The following is a 21,251-nucleotide window of genomic DNA, read 5'->3' as shown; positions in this document are numbered from 1 at the left end:
GGGGCTTGGGACTTGGCCTGAGCACTGTCCCTGGCTTATTTTTGTTCAAGGCCAGCACTCTACCTCTTGAGCCACAGCGCCACTTCCAGCTTTTTCTATATATGTGGTGCTGAGGAATCAAACCCAGGGCTTCATGCATGCTAGGCAAGCACTCTACCACTAAGCCACATTCCCAGCCCCTTATTTATTTTTTTGTTTTGTTTTGATTTGCCAGTCCTGGGGCTTGAACTCAGGGCCTGAGCACTGTCCCTGGCTTCTTTTTGCCCAAGGCTAGCACTCTACCACTTGAGCCACAGCGCCACTTTTAGCTTCCTTATTTATTTTTTTATTGGCTGGATTAAAGGTTGAACTGGTTGAACTCAGGCCTTCACACTTACAGGGCAAGTGATCTAGCCCATGAGCCATACCTCCAGTCCCCTTCTGGGTTTTTTTTGTTTGTTTGTTTTTGTTTTGTTTATGTAGTACTGAGGAATTGAACTCAGGGCCTCATGCAGGCTAAGCAAGCACTCTACCACTAAGCCACATTCCCAGCCCTCCCTGTTTTTAAAAGAATAATAGTACTTGAAATTTTGAGCCCAGGGCACTGCCTTGAGATCACTATCTCCAGGGACCAGGGCAGGGAGATCTCTGCAGAGACTCCCAGCATGACCAAACCCAAGACCTGTTAGAGCCTCTCTGTACTTGTACATAGATAGCCTTAGCACAGGAGACCCCAAATGCTGCCACACTGTGAGCTCCCCCAGAGCCGCAGTGCCCAACCACAGAAGGACTCCAGGAATCAGAATGGGAGAAGAGTTGTAAACAAACCCAACAGTCTAACGCCTGTAGTTCTAGCTATGTAGGAGGCTGAAAATCTTAAGGATCATAGCAGGGAAGGCTGAGCTGATTATTCTTTCATTCTTTTTATTTGTTTTATTTTTGGTCAGTCATGGGGCTTGAATTCTGGGCCTGGGCACTGCCCCTGAGCTCTTCAGCTCAAGGCTAGCGCTCTACCACTTAAGGCACAGCACCACTTCTGGTTTTCTGGTGGTTAATTGAAAAAGTCTCACAGACTTTCCTGCCTGGGCTGGCTTTGAACCACAATCCTCAGATCTCAGCCTCCTGAGTAGTTAGGCTTACAGACATGAGCCATCAGCGTCCAGTGATATTCTTATTCCTTATCTCTGGATAACCACACATACAACACAAAGCTAGAAGTGGAGCTGTGGTAGAGTACTGGCTTTGAGAGAAAAAGCTAAGGGATGGTTCCCAGGCCCTGAGTTCAAGCCTCAGTACCAGCACACATACAGAAGAAAAAATAATAAGAAGAATGGCTAGGGGCTGGTAATGTGGCCTAGTGGCAAGAGTGTTTGCCTCATATACATGAAGCCTTGGGTTTGATTCCCTAGAACCACATATATAGAAAACGGCCAGAAGTGGCTCTGTGGCTCAAGTGGCAGAGTGCTAGCCTTGAGCAAAAAGAAGCCAGGGACAGTGCTCAGGCCCTGAGTCCAAGGCCCAGGACTGGCAAAAAAAAAAAAGAGAAAGAAATGTACTCATTACCTGACTTACGAAATGTGAACTCCTCTGTATACAAGAAATAAAAATATTTTTTTAAAAGTGGCTAATGGCTGGGAATATGGCCTAGTGGCAAGAATGCTTGCCTCATATACATGAAGCCCTGGGTTCAATTCCTCAGCACCACATATATAGAAAATGGCCAGAAGTGGTGCTGTGGCTCAAGTGGCAGAGTGCTAGCCTTGAGCAAAAGGAAGCCAGGGACAGTGCTCAGTGCTCAGGCCCTGAGTTCAAGGCCCAGGACTGGCAAAAAAAAAAAAGAATGGCTAAGGCGCAGGATGTGGGTCAGTGGTAGAGGGCTCTGCGCAGCATGCCTGAGGCCTGAGCACCACAAAAGTCAGGAGACAAAGGACTTGACTAATGACAGCAAGTACACGAAGACGCTCAGTGCAAATCAAAGCCAGGAGCTATGTCAGAGTAACTAGAAGAGGATATGAGAAGCTGGTGTCTCCCCCAGTGCTGGGAAATGCAGAGTGCAGCTGATTTGGGGAACAGGTGGTTCCTCATAAAGGGGGGTTACCAGATGACTGGGCACCTCTCAAGGGTGGTTTTACAAGAACATGTCCATGCAAAAACGTATGGAAATGTGGATTAGTCATGACCAGAAAGTGAAAACGCCCAGATATCCAGCTGGTGAAATGAATGAAATGTACTGTTTGCATGTGATGGAATCTTAGCTTTAAAAGCAGGAAGACATGGTCCCTGCTGTACTGTGGATGGACAGTTGCAAACAACCGGAAAGAAGCTGGACAGCCAGGCATGATGACTACTTGGGAGTCTAAGGCAGGAGGAGCTAACCAGAAAACATCCAAAAAATAAAAAGTACAGGAAAACAGCCTTCTGTGTGATTTCATTCCTATGAAATACCATCCTGTCAGGATGGGGGAGTGAGGACTACCTCAAATGTACCGTTTCATCTTGGGGTGATAAGGAGGTTCTGGAATTAGTGATGGTTGTACAGTTTTCTGAGTGTATTAGAAACAATTGAGCTGGGGTTGAAAGCGAAAGCCAGTGGTAGAGCTCTTGCTTAGCATGCTGAAACCCTGACTTGATCCTTAGCACCACAAAAACAAAACAAGAGGGCTGGAATTGTGGCTCAGCGGTAGAGTGCTTGCCTAGCATGCATGAAGCCCTGGGTTTGATTGCTCAGCACCACATAAACAGAAAAAGTCAGAAGTGGAGCTCAGTGGTAGAATGCTGGCCTTGAGAAAAGGAAGCCAGAGACAGTGCTTAGGTCCTGAGTTCAAGCCCCAGGACTGGCAAAAATAAAAACTCAAGAATCACTGACCTGTGGAACTGGAATCACAGCTACTTGGGAGATGGAGATGGGAAGACAGTGGTTACTACAAAAAAAAAAAAAAGACTAAGCATACCACTAAAGTCAAAAGGGCTAATAGGCTTCAGTGTTGAACCCCAGAACCACAAAAACTCCACTGTACTGTTAAGCTTATAAGTATATGAATTATATCTTTTTTAAAAATGCACAGAGTGACAGCCACAGGGAGCTGCCAGGTTTCAAGGGCTGTACAGTGCTCAGGAAGCGGGGAGGGTTTATCCTTGCAGGGTGTGGGGCACAGAGGGCAGCAGGCCCGGGGGGGGGGGGAGGTGCTCTTGCTCCCCTCTCCTCCCTTCCTGGGTGGGGTGGGTGGCCTAAGGAACGTTCTAATGCGGGGTGTGGATGTCTCAGGCACATGGCTCAGCCTCCTCCCCAGGGCTGGGAGGCTGGGCAAGGCTCCAACCACCACATCATTCATGTGGGGCCCAGTGGCCTCCTTCCTGGCCCTGCCCTGCTGCAGCTGGACCCATTTTCGGGTCTTTTCTGCTCTTTCCTGGCAGCTTGAATAATCAGTACCTCCAGGCCTGAGTTGTGGGGGTAAGGCCCTTGAACCTCGAGATGCTCTGCATGCGTGCAGGCTATCATGGGGCTCCCTAAGAGGCAACCTCACCCTTAGCAGTTCCTTCTGGCGCTGAGGCTGGGTGCGTAGGTCCCGGGGTCGGTGACCTGGGGCACCCGCTGCGGTGCTGGACCCTGCGAGCCCCTCACCAGCACCTTCAGTGGCCGGGACGGGCTTTTAGAAGGTGTCTGGAGCTGTAAGGTCAGGGCTGGAGGCCGTCGCTGGTGGCCCCCCTGGTCAGCAAGACAAGGCCCTATCTGTCCTCCATCCTGCAGCCTCTAGTGACTTCCAGAGCCTGCAGACCCGTAGACGGGTGACGCTGAGCCCAGTCCTGATGCGGCCGCCGGGGCTGGACTAGGGGCTGAGGAGTCGCCCGAGAGCTGCAATGATTTCGGCGGTTCCGCCTCCGCCCCGCCCTCCGGACCTGGGATTGGGCTGCTCAGGGAAAGGAGGCGGAGCTTCGGTACCAGCTTCGGGACTGAAAGGTTCCCCTGCTGCAGACCCCCTTACCAGGAGGGTGGTTCCCGCCGCCGCCACACGGGGGCGCCGGCGCACCATGACCATGTGACCGCGCGGCCGGCGGCGCGTGCGCACTCGGCCCCAGGTCGCCAACTCCGCGGCAGCCTAGGAAGGGATGAGTGGAAGTCTGGCTTCTAGCCTCTACCCTCCTCTTCCCGCCTGTGGTCTCCAGACTGAGGACTACTTGCCCATGACCTCCCTCCCGCCTGTGGCCTCCCACCCCAGGACCTCCTCCCACCTGACACCTCCCGCCTCAGGACCCTCTGCCTGGCCTCCACTTCAGGGCTTCCTGCCTGAAGGCCTCTGGCCTCCAGCAACCTCTAGCACACACCCTGTGTGCCCACCTCACCCCTTGTCCCCCACCTCGCCCCATGTCTCCCAGCCGTCCTCCCAGGCCCTGAGTGACCTGGGCTCCCCGGGCATCTGATCTGGTGCCTCCTCCATGGCTGGAGTGTGGCCTGGACCCTGCCCCTGGAGCGCTGTCTCTAACTTGGGCTTTGCACTCAGCCCTAATTTAGGGCCACCCCACACGTGGGCTGTGAACTGGATTAGACTCGGCTGTGCTACTCCAGGTCCACACACAGACTACTCCCAAGTCTCTGAGGCCCCCATCCTGCTGGCCCCTGCCCCCCACACCTGCATGAGAGCCCCCCCTTCCCAGGTGTGGTCGGGGGCTGACATGGTCAGATGCTCTGGCGGCCTGGGAGGCAGCTCAGGGCACTGGGACTTGCTGAGTGGTAGCATGGATGGCTCTTCCCAGGCCCCAGGGACCAACACAAGTGCCAGGCACTACAGTCTCAGTTGATTGGGAGCAGAGGTAAGAAGATCATGTGATGTTCAGAGGCCAGCCAGGGAAAAAGGTGAGACCCTATCTGATAAACTAAAGCAAAACAAAGGATGGAGGTGTGGCCCAAGTGATGGAACACCTGATTAACCAAGCAGGTCCTGGATTCAAACCTCAGTACTCTCAGTACTGCCCCACCCCCCCAAAAAAAAGACAACAGAGTTGCATAATCTGGTTCCTCCTATGCTGGCTCTCAGCCTTCTCTGCTGACAGGTGGAGCTCTAGGCTTGCCCCTGGTATGCCCACGGCCATCCTTCTGTGAATTGCCTTCTGAACACACAGAGGGTTCCATCATGCCCTGGACCACAGGCCATTAAAAAATTGCTTGTGCCTTACAAAGACAGCCTTCCCTGCCCTGCGACAGCTGGAGGCTGCCTTGGAGGCTGTCCACCCTCCATGCTCTGCCCAGAGCCAGGCCGGCCATTAGGCCTGCCTGACACAAGATGCCCACAGTCAGGCACCCGTACCACATGCTGGCCCAGAGCCGGCTGGGGCTTTTTGCCCCAGAATTGTGCACCAGAGGGTGTTAGTCACACCCACTGACCACTTTTGGTGTCTGAAAGTCCCAGAACTGCTTGGGGGGGTGCCACGGGCAGAAATTTCATGGCTCAGTGAAGGAAAACAAGTAAGTCCACTGTGAAAAGGAAACCCAGCAAGGATGGTGGGGTGACTGGTGGGTGACTCATCAGGCCCCAGATTAAAGGCATCAGGATGGAGCAGGCAGGGACAGGCCTAGGGCAGTTCCCTCCCTCCCTCCCTCCCCCACCCGCTGTGGCTTCTGGGTGTCCCTGCCACCCCCAGACCACACAGCGGCCTCTCTAGTGGGGCAGAGAAACGGGGGGAGGGGGAGCCTTAACTCAGGGCCTGGGTGCTGTTCTGGAGCTTTGTCCTGCTCAAGGCTAGCTCCAATTTCACTATTTTGTTGTTTAATTGAAGATAAAAGTCTCTCAGAGTCGTCTGCCCCAGTGCTAGCTTCAGATTTCAGCTAGCATAGAGATGATTTTGATTACTATAATAATCATAATCATAATAATGCTTATGTCTTCTGCCTTTGTTTATGCTGGTCCTGGTGCTTGAACTTGTGGCTTGGAGACTGTCCCTGAACATGTTTTTGTTTCTTTTTATGGTCGTCATTCTTTTTTTTTTCTATTAAATTTTATTGACAAGGTGATGTACAAGGGGGAACAGTTACATAATAAGGTAGTGAGTACATTTCTTGTCATATTTGATATACCCTCCCTTATTTTTCTTTCCCTTCCCTAGTTCAGGTAAGCATATATACAATATCCAGTGTACCAAAATCATTTACAGTAACCACATGGGGTATGCCAAAGGAATTCTCCTAGTACATTAAACGTAATGACAATAAAATCCTCCTGTTTCCTTCTTTTGGAAGAACATGTTTTGTTTGTTTGTTTGTTTTTTGCCAGTCCTGGGCTTGGGACTCAGGGCCTGAGCACTGTCTCTGGCTTCTTTTTGCTCAAGGCTAGCACTCTGCCACTTGAGCCACAGCGCCACTTCTGGCCATTTTCTGTATATGTGGTGCTGAGGAATCAAACCCAGGGCTTCATGTGTGGGAGGCAAGCACTCTTGCACTAGGCCATATTCCCAGCCCGGAACATGTTTTTTTGTTTTATGTTTTTCTCAAGACTGGCACTCTATCACTTGAGCCACAGCTCCACTTCTGGCTTTTTTTTTTCTTTTTTTCTTTTTTGGCCAGTCTTGGGGCTTGGACTCTGGGCCTGAGCACTGTCCCTGGCTTCTTTTTGCTCAAGGCTAGCACTCTGCCACTTGAGCCACAGCGCCACTTCTGGCCATTTTCTGTATATGTGGTGCTGGGGAATCGAACCCAGGGCCTCATGTATATGAAGCAGGCACTCTTACCACTAGGCCATATCCCCAGCCCCACTTCTGACTTTTTGGTGGTTAATGCGAGATGATAAGTTATAGACTTTCCTGCCCAGGCTTCCTTCTCAGACGACGATCCTCAGATCTCAGCCTCCTGAATAGCTTGGATTATGGACGCGAGCCACCAGGGCCTGAGGAACTTATTTATTGTTATTTTTGGTACTGGAGATCGATCCTGGGAACTTGTCCATGCTAAGCATGCATTAGAACCCTGAGCTACACTCCAGCCCTTCACACTGAGCTATTACATCTCCATGACCAGACTGTCAACTGCGGGTGGGCGGGGCAGTGTGTCCGATGTCACAGTCATTGCCTCTGTCCACTTTAGAGCATTTGAATCGTCCTAAAGGAAGCTTGTACCTGGGGGTGCTCCACTTCCCATCCCCTCGCAACTGGCGTGCACGGAACAGCAATTTCACAGTAATGGAATCCTGAAAGGGGAGGGGGGACTGGAGAAAAGGAAGCAGCCTGCCTTACACCTGCCCCCCCACTCCCTCTTCTGTTCTCTGGTCCTCTCTTCTTCCCTCCTCTTCTTCCTCTTCTCCTCCCTCCCTCCTTCCTTTCTTCACTCCCTTTCCTCCTCTTCCTCCCCTCTGCCCCTCCCCTTCTTTTTCTCCCTTTTTGTGGAGCTGAGGTTTAAGCTTCAGGCTTCCCACTTGTCTGACAGCTGTTTTCTTCTTTCCTCCACACTCTTCACTTGTTTTGTTTTACTTCATTGTTTTCTTTTTCTTTTTTTTTTTAAATTCTATTCCAAAGGTGATGTACAGAGGGGTTACAGTTACACAAGCCAGGTAAAGAGTACATTTCTTGTGGGGCAATGTCACCCTACTTTGTTTTTTTTAGCTAGGGTCTCCTACTTTTTGCCTGTGTGGCCTCCAACCATGATCCTCCAACCTCTGCCTCCTGGGCAGCTAGGATTACAGGTGTGAACTACCATACTTGGTCCTGACAGTTTCAAAATGGGACTTAGGATTTTGTTGTTGTTGATTTGTAGAAGCCCCCAGAAGCCTCTGAGGTGGGAAGACATAAATGCCTGCTGCCTTGGACTTTGTTGTGAGCCCATTCTGCACTCCTGGGGCCAGAGGGTCTGCAGAAGTGGAGGACCCAGGGCAGACCTCTGTTCCGGAGGCCATGTTTCACTGATCACACGCACAGAGCAGGGAAGGGCTTCCTAGAGGAAGGAACTGCATATGCGAAGGCTTAGAGGCCAGACAAGACCTGGGGTGATATTGTGTCCAGGTTGAGGGCTCCAGGACAGACGTGGCCAAGCCCAGCTGAGAGCCACCTGCCCCTCAGCCCTCGCCCTGGCCCGGCTCCTGTTGCCCTTTGGAGTGGCCTGGGCTGCCACCTCAGCCCATCACCCGCAGGAGCCACCCCATCACCCCTGCCCTCATGTCTCCCTCTGCCCCACCATGCCTGAGTGTGTCCACCTGGACCTCCCAGAACCCAGGGTCCCTACCCTGCCTGTGCATCATCCTTTGCTATGTGAGCTCCACCAGGCATGCCTGGCCTCCGTTTCCCCTCCGTGAGGTAAGTGTGTCACCTCTTCAGCTTATACTCCTGCTCGAGCCTCCCCGAAACCCCACTCCCTGTGGGTGAGGCATGCCAGTTCCACGGGAAAGAATGTGTAGTCTTGACAACCAACCGACCATTCTCCCCATGGGGCTTTTCCCCATGAGGGACACAGAGGAATGTCCCATCAGTCACCTCACCGGGGCCCGCCCCGTCCTCCTTGGACCTCCCCCCTCCCTCCCTGCTGACCCTAGGCCCCAGCTCCGCCCACCCCCAGTCAGGCCTCTCTGTCTGTGGCTAGGGGCAGAAGGAAGCCAGGGCCAGGGGCAGCAGGGCTGGGCCCAGTGGAGTCCCCTCTTCAGACATCTCCGGGAACTTGGGCAGAAAGGCCAGGCCAGGGGAGCACAGCCAGGATGGGGCCACCATGGAGAGCAGTAGGCCGAAGCCCAGGGCAGCCACTGGCTCTGCCTGGTCAGGGAGCACCACGCCCAGAGGGCTTCCAGGAGGCAGCGGCATCTCAGGTGGAGCCTTGCCTAGGGGAGAAGGTGGGGAATCTGGTAGCACGGGGCATTTTTTTTTTCTTTATATGGCCCAATCTAGATTCAAACTTTGGGGCTCAGGTGACCCTCCTATCTCAACCTTCTGAGCGCAGGGACTACAGGCCTGCAGCACCACACCTGGCTTGGAAGTACAGGAAGTTCCTCCCTTCACTGAGGCCAGCTCTCTCATGTGTGTGATGAGATTAATCAGAGTTCTGAAGCTGGGAGAGGAGGAGTGAGTGAGCAAGATGGAGCCTGCGGAGGGGAAAGCTGCTCTCCTGTGTTCCCATGTCTGCTGCCAGAGGAGAAAGCTAATTGTGTGTGTGTCTGTCTGTGCACACACACCTGCACCATTGTGTGTATACATGTATATATGTGTTTCTATCTGTATATATGTATGTGTGTATATATATGTATGTTGAATATCTCAAGTATGAAAATCCAAAAGGCTTCAAAATCCAAAATCACCATTATGATAACAAGAGGAAAATCCCACTGTGAGATTTTATTTCATGTGCAGAAAATTTCTAAATAGTTATTACTTAAATTATAGTCATTTAATGCATTCACAGACAGTGAGACCAAAGGAGGATGCTCTTAGGGGAGGAACACAAAGGCACAATGTCTCTGTGCCTCTGATCATAGAAAATAATATAAAAATGAACTCCAGCCAATGGAAACAAGAGTTTTTTTTCCTTTGTTGCTGTTTTTGTTTTCTATTTTTGTCTTGTTTGCTTATCTGTCTTTGGCAGAATAAGGGGAAGCACAGGAATAGAGGGACAAAGGGTGAACAAATGCAGCAGTGGTGCTCACTGGACCCTGTGGAAAATGAACTACTGTTGGGAGAGAGGAGGGGAAAGCTAGGAGAGAACAAGGGAAGGGGAGACGTTGTCCCAGAAGAACTGTACTCATGCTAGGCACTGGGGGCTCACGCCTGTCATCCTAGCCACTCAGGAGGCTGAGATCTGAGGATCACAGTTCAGAGCCAGCCTGGGCAAGAAAATTCGTGAAACTTTTATTTCCAATAAATTATTCAGAAAATTCAGAAGTGGCGCTGGGGTGTAAGTGGTAGAGTGCTAGCCTTGAGCACAAAGAGGCTCAGGGACAGAGCCCAGGACCTGAGTTCAAGCCCTAGGACTGGCCAAAAATCAAAAAGAAATGTACTCATTACCTGACTTATGTAACTTGAGCCCCTCTGTACATCACCTTTATACTAATAATAAAAAATTAAAAATAGTACGTTAATAATTAACCACATCAGTGTGATATAAGTAAGCTATTTATCATTGATTAGTTATTGATAATTAGCAATATAAGTATTATTTATTAGTTTAGATAATCAATTTAAGTATAAATTTTAATAAAGATACAGTTCAGTTTATAGAGGGAACTTGGGCACCCAGCGGTGCAGAGCGGTGTGTGTATGGATGTGTGTATGTACATGCATGTGCATATGTGTGTTGCTAGAGACTAAATCTAAGACTTTACACATGCAAGCCAAGTATTCTACTACTTCTGCATTCCCAGAGCAGCATGAATGGTTTTCATTGTTGCTTTATTGATCCGTGGTGCTGGAGATTGAACTCAATATATGCTAGGCAAACTCTCCACCGTTGAACTAGCTGCAGCCCTGCATTTTAGTATGTTTATTATTGCTGGACATTGTCCCTGAACTTTTTTGCTCAGAGTTAGGGTTCTACTACTTGAGTCATAGCTCCACTTTCAGCTTTTTTGGTAATTAACTGAAGATAAGAGTCTCACTTCAGGGCTGGGAATATGGCCTAGTGCCAAGAGTGCTTGCCTCCTATATATGAAGCCCTGGGTTCAATTCCTCAGCACCACATATATAGAAAAAAAAAGGCCAGAAGTGGCGCTGTGGCTCAAGTGGCAGAGTGCTAGCCTTGAGGAAAAGAAGCCAGGGACAGTGCCCAGACCAAGTTCAGGCCCAGGACTGGCAAGGAAGAAAGAAAGAGAAATAAAAATAAAAAAGCTCCATATCATTAGCCACTAGAGAAATGCAAATCGAATATAGCAAGATGTCACCTCCCTCCCATTTCAAATGGTTGTTATCCAACATTACAAATGCTGGTGAGGATGGAGGGGGACAGGATTTCATCACACACTGTTGGTAGATGTGAATGGGGTGAGCTGTGGTGTGATGCAGAAATGCATGGAAGTTCCTCAAAAATACCTGAGTGCTGGTGGCTCAGGCTTGTAATCCCAGCTACTCAGGAGGCTGAGAACCAAGGACCTAGGTTTGAAGCCAGCCTGGGCAAGAAAGTCCCTAAGACTTGTATCTCCCAATGAACCACTAACAAGCCAGAAGTGGAGCTTTGAGTCAAGTGGTAGAGCACCACCCTTGAGTGAAAAAGGTACAGGACCAGAAGTTCAAGCATGCGCACACACACACACACACACACACACACACACACACACACACACACACACAGCCGGGCCCCTTTGGATGGTGGGGGTGCCTGGGCTTGTCTGCATCCTTCTTTCCGGACCCTCCCTGGCCATGCCAAACCCACCACATCCAGGCTCTGCCCCCCAAACCTGTCCAACCAGTTGTATGAGAGGAAGGGGCAGTGGGTGGGGCAGCCCTTCTCGGGGCCCTGCTCAGCCCCAGCTTCCCCACAGATGCTGCAGATGCACCGTGTGTGGATAGACAGGTGGACAGGCCCTTGGAGGTGCAGTGCCGCCATGGGGCTCGGCAGCTGGCTGCTGCAGCCCTTGCTGCTGTTGACCTGTGTCCAGCCAGGGACCGGCGTGGGTGAGTGACCGGGGACTGGGACAGGGGAGCCCCAGACTACAGGCCCCCAAGGCACTGGCTGTCTCCAGAGCTGCCCCCGGACCTTGGTTGGGGCAGCTTCGTAGAAATGGTCACAGTATGGAACTCAGCCCCTTACCCAAACCTGGGAGCAGAAGTGCATCTTTTCTCCTCTTAGGGTTCACACACCCAAACTCTCACTAAGGGCTCTCCAGCACAGCCCCTATCTGTGGCTCGGTGCCTCCTCCCTCACTGAGCAGGCATTGAATGCCTGCTGCATGCACCCTAGTCCTGAGCCATAGGTAAGAGAGCTCTGGGGAAGGATGAATCAAGCTCCCCCTCCCCCTGTGATCAAAGGAGGTTCTGGATAGTTGGGCTTGCCCGGTTTGGGGGCCTGGGAGCAGAGGTGCGCTGGGGTCCTGCTCCAGTTTCAGGGGGTCCACAGGCAGGCGTGAAGGGGTCTGGGCTCCCTGAGGGGTTCCTGAGTGTGAGAAGTCCTGCCTGGCATGACTTCCTAGTAAGAACCTCCCATCCTCCCCCTGACCAGCCTCTCTCCCTTCACTCCCCCAGAGCGGATTGGCTACATGCCCCGGCTCTGGGGAGCCAGCCTGGCTGGGGTGCGCACCCAGTCCACCTTCACTCTGGAGCAGCCCCTGGGCCAGTTCAACCACACCCGCATCTCTGATCTCGACGCCATCTGGCTGGTGGTGGCCCTGAGCAACGGTGGGTGCCAGGGGTGGCCGGGCCTGGCTCTTCCCCTGGGAAACAGGCAGCCGGGCGGGAAGGTGGCCGTGCGGGCTGGCGGCCCAGGCTGGCCTCTCCACTTGCCCAGCTGACCCCCAAGGCTGCCCTCAGCCACCCAGAGCTTCGCGGATCCCCAGAGGATCGAGGACAGCCCTGTCCCTGCCGGCTTCCCCCACCGCAGCGGCTTCTACCTCACCCTGAGGGCCAGCCGGGCCCACTACCTGGACAACCGGCCCAGCACCCAGCTCCGTGTGCTCAGGGTTGGCAATGACACTGGCTGTGCCCCCGAGAAGCTGAGCTGCAACACCCCACTGCCCGGCCCGGGCCCCTACAGGTAAGCAAAGCCTGCTCAGGGCACCCAGGACCAATGGTTCCCCCCAACTCAGGCCGTAGCCCCTGCCCCCTGCCATCTAGGCCACACAGGTGGAGCCCCCCCCCATGCAGACAGGACACAGCGCTGGCCCTCACCCCACGCACTTGATTGACTCATGTCTGCAGCGGAGACATCTACCCCCCCCCCCGAAAGGAGACAGCTAAGGACCAGAGAGGGCAAGGGCTCCCCAGTCCCCCCCAGGAAGGTCTGAGTCCCTGCTGTTGGGCTCTGGAGCTGTGTTCTGTAGCCCCAGGCCCTCACCCCACTGCATGCCTGGGAGTCAGGGACAAACCAAAAGGCATGAGGTCTGGGGCTCTCAGGACCCAGGGAACCCCCCCCCCACCCCCAGTGCTGCGTCTCCCCGTTCAGGGTGAAGTTCCTGGTGATGAATGACAGTGGACCTGTTGCTGACACCGAGTGGTCCAACGATATACACCTGCTCCAAGGTGGGCGGCCGGGGGTGTGGGGGGAATCCCTGTGAACTCTGGAGACTGAGGGAACTCCTGCAGGCACCCCTCCCTCAACCTCACCCCCCCCTCACCCCTGCCCCTCCCCCAGCATGCCCCCTCACCTTTCCTTTCCCATTTTCTGCTCTCCTGTGTGGGGCCCCATCTGGTCCCATAGCTGAGGCTTTCCAGGCAGCCCCAGGATCCCGGAGCGAGGGCACCGTGGTCATAATCGCCATCCTGTCCATCCTGCTGGCCATCCTCCTCGCTGCCCTCCTCGTCCTGCTCACCCACACGTGGTGAGTGGACAGGGCTGGCTCTGCACAGCCCCCACTGCCCCCCTGTGGGATGAGTTCCTGAAGGAGAGGCAGGGATAATCCCTCAGGTGCTTTATTCCCTCCCCGGAACCGCCTGGCCCTCTGCCCACACCTGTGCCGTTTCCCAGTGAGTGCTCCCCCTGGTGGCCGTGTCTGGAATTGCAAGTGGATGGGTGCTGAGCGCTTAACATTGTCTTCAGGTTTCAGATGCAGCTCATACTGGGCCTGCCAGGGAGTGGCCCTGTGCAAAGCTTTGGATAGGAAAGAGACACCTGGATGCTGGTGGGGTTTGGGGCTCTAGGAAGAGTAGGGCAGTGGGGTGCAGGAGAGTGGCTGGCATCCTGGCCAGGTCTGGAGCGCCTGGGTGTCCAGTTGAAGAACTGGGCTACAGTTCCAATGCTCAGAGAGCTTTGATCAGGGACCTGTGGATGAGGGGCCAAGCATTGGGTTTCACGTATGTAATCTCTGCCACTCAGGAGGAGAGGATAGAATAGCAATTCCAGGCCTCCTGGGTAAAAGTTTAAGACCCCATCTAAAAACCAAACTAGAGCACAAAGGACTGATGTTTGGATCAAGTCGTAGCGGGTCTGCCTAGCAAGCCTGAGGCCTTGGGTTCCAATCTCAGTACCACCAGAGACAAAGAAATATGGCCAATGGTTTAGAGGGCTCCAGTGGTACATGGGTGTCCTGGGGGCTGGACAATGGTGAAGAATGGGGAGAAAGGAGCTGAATTCGGCACAAGTAGGGAACACTGGCCTGCAAGGCCCCAGAACCATTTGGTCTATTCCACCACAGGTGGAATGCAAGAGTCAACCTAGGAGTCATTGTGTTTTTTTGGTTTTGTTTAGTTTTGTTGGTTGTGGGGCTTGAACTCTGGGCCTGGACACTGTCCCTGAGCGCTTCAGCTCAAGGCTAGTGCTCTAGTGTTGACCCACAGCACCACTTCTGGTTTCCTGGTGGTTAATTGGAGAGAAAAGTCTTATGGACTTTCTTGCCCAGGCTGGTTTTGAACCGCAATCCTCAGAGCTCAACCTCCCGAGTAGTTAGGATTATAGGCATGAGTCCCCAGCACTGGCTAGGAGGTGTTTTTTTTAATATACATAAATATTAATACCACCCAATATCACATGCCAAATGGCCCCTGCAAAAAACAAAACAAAAACTAACAAAAGCAAAGGAAAGGTCCCTACGCCTGGATTAGAAGAATCCCTTGGCTTCCTTTCTTTAATATCATGGGGCCAGTGGACCCTCAGCTTCCTCCCGGCAATGGGCAGGAGCTCTGGGCAAAGTGTGTGCAGGCTCTCAGGTCTCTTCCCTCCACTCTCCCTTCCCCACCCCTCCATCCTGGACAGCTGCAGGGGCGAGGCTGCCTCCGGCCCAGCCGAGCAGGTTCGTATAAGAAGCTACAGCCCCCACCACGCTCGTAGTCCTGCAGCTATGGAGGGCTCCTGAGCTGCTCTGGGAGCTCCAGGATGCCCCTCTGCCTCCTCCCTGGACCAGGCTGCAGAGACTGAACTGGGGAACACCTGGAACCTTCAGGAATCCTGAGATGATCTGTTCAAGGGGAAATGTCCTTAGCCTGAGGCTTGGATCTGTCCTTATCAGAAATAAATGTCCCCAATATCACTATGTACGGCTGGGATATTATATGCCTGAGCATCAGTGCTCTCCCCTTCTCCCCTTCTTCCCCTCTTTCCCCCCCTTCTTTCTCCCCTCTTCCGTCTCCTCCCCGCCCCCACTCCTTTCTGCCAGTGCTGGGACTGGAACTCAGTTGAACTTAATAGGAGTCTCGCAGACTTTCCTGCTTCAGCTGGCTTTGAACTGGGATCCTCAGATCTCAGCCTCCTGAGTATTTAGGATTACAGGCATGAAGCCATCAGCACCCCATACCTCCTCTCTCTCTGTCTCTCTGTCTCTCTCTCTCTGTCTCTCTGTCTCTCTCTGACAGTCTTGCTGTGTAGCCCAGGCTGACCTCAACATCAGGATCCTCCTTCCTCAGCCTCCTGAGTGCTGGGGTTGCAGGCATGTGTGCCATCACTCCTGGTCACCGGGCAGTCCTCCTGCTCCCTGCCTGCCCCAGCTCCTCTGGGAACTGTCAGGGAGAAGAAAAACCAGGGCTGAGGCTCAGGGTCCAAGACCCACTGAGTCATCTACACCAACAACTCTAACCGCTCTTCAAGCCCCAGCGGACCCCGGAGAGGCGCTCACCCTGTCCTGCCCAGCCAGCCTCCTCCTACAGGAAGGCCACAGGGCTGTGTCTCCGGGACCCCTCACCCGGTGGCTTCTCCAGCCCCTCTGTGGGCACCAGTCTAAACTTCCCACCCATCCAGGTCCACACTTCCGGGGGGGAAGCAGCCCAGGCTGGACCCCAACTCCTAATCCAGGGTGCTGGGTGGGCCCTGCTTTGTGCCTGGGCACCTAAGGGCCCAGTGCTGGCTCAAACAAGGCTCTAATCTCAGAGTGTCCCCCACTGCACACCGAGATGGGGGGGAGAGGGTGCAGGGAGGGAGAGGCTGGCGCGGCTCCCAGGTGCCTGCAAACAGCTCCAATGATTTATCAATCAAAGCAGACACATGGCCTCCATGGTGAAGGAAATGTTCAAGTGACGGTGGGACAGCGGGGCTGGGAGAGGCAGGCAGGGAGGGACAGTGCTCTCCTGGCCTCTACTCTCGTCGCCTTTGCCAAATAGCGATGGGCTCACACCCTGCAGCTTTGGGACTGGACAATCCACTGAAGGGACCTAGCCTCAGTTTCCCTTCCAGTAAAAAGCAAAGGTTGAGTAGTGGCCTTGGAGGCCTAATATCTGATGACCTTTGCCCATGCAGGTGAGGGTGGGCCTGGCAGGAAGCAGATGGCTCCTCAGCAGGGCAATTAAGAGCAGCTCCAAAGAGGAGGGCAGGGCAGCCACAAATGGGGCCACAGGCACTGGCGGATCCCAGGGCTGACAGGAGGAAGGGTGTAGTGCTTTTTTTTCAGAACCAGGAACAGTGGTCATGGGCCAGGCAGGAAGAAGAGCAGAGGATCACAGCCAGGGGACACGTGACAACCTTGACCTCCTGCCTTGCAATCTGGCTACATCCCCTCCCCCGGGGCACAAATCGAGGGCCAGCTCCCCGCTGACAGGGCTGGGGGTCCCCAAATAGCCATTCACCATGTTCTGCCTTTGCCCTAAAGCCGCTTCCTCCCTGACGCCCCAAGATTCAGGACTAGGGGGGACATTCCTCCTGTGCTTGGCTCCCTGTAGCCACCCTTCCCTGGAGCCCTGCCCTCTGCTGTGTGAATCTGGTCCAAGATGGCCAGGAGCCTTCTCCCAGGACAGCTCCCCGTGACCCCCAGCCCTCTAATATCCAGCAGTAGCCCTGGTGGTCCTTTACCTCTGGCTTCCTGGGGTGGGGGAGCGGAATAAGGCAGGGCATTTCCAGCTCTTTCTGGAAGGTTCAGAAGGTTAATGAGGGCAAGGCATGCAACTCCACTCAGGGGATGGAGTTCTGGGAAGAGAGGAACCTGGATCTGGGCTGAGGGCCAAGGCAGGGTGGGGACGGCACCGCTGGTCACTAAGCCTGTTCACCCACCACTGGGCCCAGAGGAGGCTGGGAATGGAGGTTCGGACAGGGCATGGGGGCGGGGGGGGGGTAGTCCCTTCTCTCCCCACCTCTCAGGGCTGGGGGAAGGTATGGCTCCATGCTTGAGTTTCCCCAACTTGACTGTGTCAGATCTATGGGGCTGGGGTGAGTGGATGAACTGGTCCTGAATCTCCTATGGCCCCAGGAGGGAGGGGATGGGAGTCAGCAGGCAGGCAGGCCTTCATCTAGGGCTCAGTCCCCAAAGTGGCCTCCTTGGGCTGTGTGAGTGCAGAGCCCTGGCTTGGGGCAGGGCATAGCCACAGCCCCTGTGTTGTGAGGAGGGACAGGGCTCCAGCGGACGGTCCTCCAGTGTCCGCAGGAAGGCAGCTCTGTGTCCCTAGTTTGTTTATTTCAAGGCAGGATCTCACTATGTAGCCTAAGCTGGTTTCAAACTCTTTGATTCTTTGGTCTGAGCCTCCCAGAGGCTGGGATTACAGGAGTGTACTATTATGCCCTGCCCACTTCTGTGTTCCTTTAGGGGGGGGAAGGGCCTCTCAGTTTTAAGAGGTGGGCCCAGTCCTTACAAGGGTAGAGGAGAGGAAGGTCATCCTGGCCTGGGATAAATTCCTGCTGCTGGGTTGCTGGAGGGAGGTAGAAGAGACATCTGGCAGCTCCCCTGAAGAGTGATAATACAAGAACCCACCTATCAGAACTGCTGTTGTTTATTGCCACCCCCTGGTCCTATGACCCGCCCCTTACTGCCCAGCAATTCTGCTCTTAAATGTTCCCCCAAGAGGAACAAATGCTTCTCTCTCTACAAAGATGCTCAGGAGGTTTGCAGCCCAGGAGGTTTGCAGCGCAGCTGTCCACAGCATTCCTAGATGGGAAACCGAGCAAATATCTGTCTGTGGGCCAACGGCTCACGTGATAGGGCCTCCAACCCCAGACTCTGGGACACAGATCCCCCCTTCCCTCCCACCACAGGGACAGAAGACAGCCCCCTTCTCTATTGGACTACGTGGTAAGGCCCCACTTGCCATGGTATTGAACCTGACACAAAGGCTGATGTCTCAGCAGCTAATCCCATACCCATCAGCTCAGAGTGATCCCCTCCACCCCGGTGTATCTGTGGGATGAAGGGCAGCTCACATCCACAGCAGGACGAAGTGACAAGGGAGGACAGTGTGAGATTCCATAGAAGCCCTCATGACAGAATGAAAACTAAAGCTCACAAAATGTTTCTGAAATTTTCCATTCAATATATTTGGAGAGTGTGTGTGTGTGTGTGTGTGTGTGTGTGTGTGTGTGTGTGTGAATGTGTGCCAGTCCTAAGGTTTGAACTAAGGTCCAGGGCACTGTTCCTGAGCTTTTTCACTTAAGGCTGGGGCTCTACCACTTAAGCCTCAGCTCCATTTCCTGCTTTTTGGTGGTTAATTGGGGATTTGAGTCTCATGGACTTTCCTGCCTGGGCTGGCTTTGAACCCGGATCCTCAGATCTCAGCTTTTTTTTTTTTTTTTTTTTTTTTTGCCAGTCCTGGGGCTTGAACTCAGGGCTTGAGCACTGTTCCTGTTTCCTTTTGCTCACGGCTACCACTTTACCACTTGAGCCACAGCGCCACTTCTGGCTTTTTCTGTTTATGTGGCACTGAGGAATCAACACAGGGCTTCATGCATGCTAGGCAAACACTCTGCCGCTAAGCCACCTTCCCAGCCCTGATCTCAGCTTCAGGCATGCATGAGTAGCTCCTGGCTATGTGGCTATATGTGAAGTGTGGAGAGCCAGGGAATGACTGCACACACTGTGATTCCATTCATTACAGATCAAAGTTGGATGAGATAATTGGATGGTGAGGAAGATGGGGTTGGAGCAGTGAAGATGGAATAGGCCAGGAGAAGCCTGATGAGGATGGAATGTTCTAGATCTTGGGGCTGGGAATACAGCCTAGTGGTAGAGTGCTTGCCTAGTATACATGAAGCCCTGGGTTCGATTCCTTAGCACCACATATACAGAAAAATCCAGAAGGGGCGCTGTGGTTCAAGTGGTAGAGTGCTAGCCTTGAGCAAAAGAAGCCAGAGACAGTGCCCAGGCCCTGAGTTCAAGCCCCAGGACTTATTAAACAACAACAACAAAAAAGTAAAAACAGGGCTGGGGATATAGCCTAGTGGCAAGAGTGCCTGCCTCGGATACACGAGGCCCTAGGTTCGATTCCCCAGCACCACATATACAGAAAACGGCCAGAAGCGGCGCTGTGGCTCAAGTGGCGGAGTGCTAGCCTTGAGCAGGAAGAAGCCAGGGACAGTGCTCAGGCTCAGGCCCTGAGTCCAAGGCCCAGGACTGGCCAAAAAAAAAAAAAAAAAAAAAGTAAAAACAGACATGGTGGGTGGGGAGCTCCCTGGGCAACCATCAGGCTGGCAAGCAGAGTCAGGGCCTCCACTTTCCATTCCCCTACCCTGGCTCCCACCTCCAGCCCAGCCCCTGGTTCCTTTCAGCCCAGCTAGGGCCCGGCTCAGGGGTGCGGAGCACTCTAGCCATAGCTGCCCTGACCCTGTCCCTCAACTTCTCTCATTTGAATGCTCTCAGGTCTTTCTCCCTGGGAATCCCAGAGAGGCTTAGGCTTAGACAGTCTTGCATTGGGTCCCAAATGCCAGGGTTTCCTCTGAACCTGTGTCCCCAGCCCTGGGCCATGTCTGTTCCATGTTTGCTCACAAAACTACCTCAACCTGTGTCATCGTGTGTGAAGATGATTTGTGGCTCACATTTTTTCTCACATTGGGAGGGGTTCCAAGATTCCCAGGAATGCTTGTTTGTATGAACATCAAGACCAGGAGCAAACAAATGAGGTACCTGTACCCACATACCTTCGGAATCTTCATATAAAATTCAATCCAATAAAAGCCCAGTATAGTTGGGCACCAGTGGCTCACACCTATAATCCTAGCTACTCAGGAGGCTGAGATCTGAGGATCACTGGTTCAAAGCCAGTCCAGGCAGGAAAGTCCATGAGACTCTTATCTCCAATGAACCACCAGAAGAGAAGAAGTAGTGCTGTGACTCAAAGTGGGAGAGCACTAGTCTTGAGTGAAAGAACTCGAGGATAGTGCCCTGAGTTCTGCCCGATGACCAACCAAAAATAAATAAATAAATAAGCCCAGTATGTCTGCATTATAGACAATTACCAGAAATATGAACAAGGAACACTAAATTCCTTGGAAAGGTGAATGTGTGTGGTTGAGACACACACACACACACACACAAACACACACACTGTACATGTTTAATATTATTTGAATTTGGCAAAGTATGGTGTATAAATTACAAAATAGGAGGGGCTGGGAATATGGCCTAGTGGCAAGAGTGCTTGCCTCATATACAGGAAGCCCTGGGTTCGATTCCTCAGCACCACATATATAGAAAATGGCCAGAAGTGGCGCTGTGGCTCAAGTGGCAGAGTGCTAGCCTTGAGCGGGAAGAAGCCAGGGACAGCGCTCAGGCCCTGAGTCCAAGGCCCAGGACTGGCAAAAAAAAATTTTTTTAAATTACAAAATAGTAAGATAAATCAAAGTATTACAGAAACTCCATCCTGGGTTGATCTGCCCACATCTGCTGCCTGTATTTAGCAGGTCCTGGGGCTTGAACTCAGGGCCTCACATGCTCCCTTAAATATTTTTGTTCAAAGCTGGCACCCTGCTCCTTGAGTCATACTTCCACTTCCAGCCTTTTGCTGGTTAACTAGTCTCATGAGTTTTTCTTACCCGAGGGGCTTTGAACCCTGATCCTCAGATCTCAGCCTGTTGAAGAGCTAGGATTACAGGCATGAGCCATGATTCTGAGAGGTACCCCAGGGCCTAGACCATGCCCCATTCCTGCCGTTCCCCCTTTCCTGACAGTCATATTAGTTCTGGAAGCTACCCAGGCCACCCAGCAACAAAGTGGAAGAACCAGGTCTGGAACTCAAGTCTGCAGTCACAGTAGGCCACAGCACGTGTGTGTGTGTGTGTGTGTGCGTGTGTGTGTGTGTGTGCTGGGGTAGTGGCGACGCTAGACCAGGTTCCCAGGGCTGTGGTTCCAGATGGAGTGTTATATATATAAAGTATTCGAGAAGCCACATATTGAAGGATCAAATTTTGGAGTCATTTTGTTTTTGTTTTTGCCAGTCCTGGAGCTTGAACTCAGGGCCTGAGCACTGTCCCTGGCTTCTTTTTGCTTAAGGCTAGCACTCTACCACTTGAGCCACAGTGCCACTTCTGGCTTTTTCTATATATG

The 21,251-nt window shown here is 53.0% G+C and overlaps 1 protein-coding gene across 1 annotated transcript; it reads left to right on the top strand.

Moving 5' to 3' along the window:
* The first annotated feature begins 11,293 nt into the window (after positions 1-11,293).
* LOC125355083 (uroplakin-3b-like protein 1) lies at positions 11,294-15,053 on the top strand. Its single transcript, XM_048351198.1, has 6 exons — positions 11,294-11,547; positions 12,115-12,267; positions 12,400-12,622; positions 13,031-13,107; positions 13,286-13,406; positions 14,777-15,053. Exons 1-6 carry the CDS (start codon positions 11,415-11,417, stop codon positions 14,874-14,876), a joined length of 807 nt encoding a protein of 268 aa, XP_048207155.1. The 5' UTR covers positions 11,294-11,414; the 3' UTR covers positions 14,877-15,053.
* The last annotated feature ends 6,198 nt before the right edge of the window (positions 15,054-21,251 follow it).

The sequence above is a fragment of the Perognathus longimembris genome, chromosome 1 (genome assembly GCF_023159225.1).
Source record: "Perognathus longimembris pacificus isolate PPM17 chromosome 1, ASM2315922v1, whole genome shotgun sequence".
In the NCBI taxonomy this organism is placed as follows: domain Eukaryota; kingdom Metazoa; phylum Chordata; class Mammalia; order Rodentia; family Heteromyidae; genus Perognathus; species Perognathus longimembris.
This window is presented reverse-complemented; position numbering and strand designations above follow the sequence as displayed.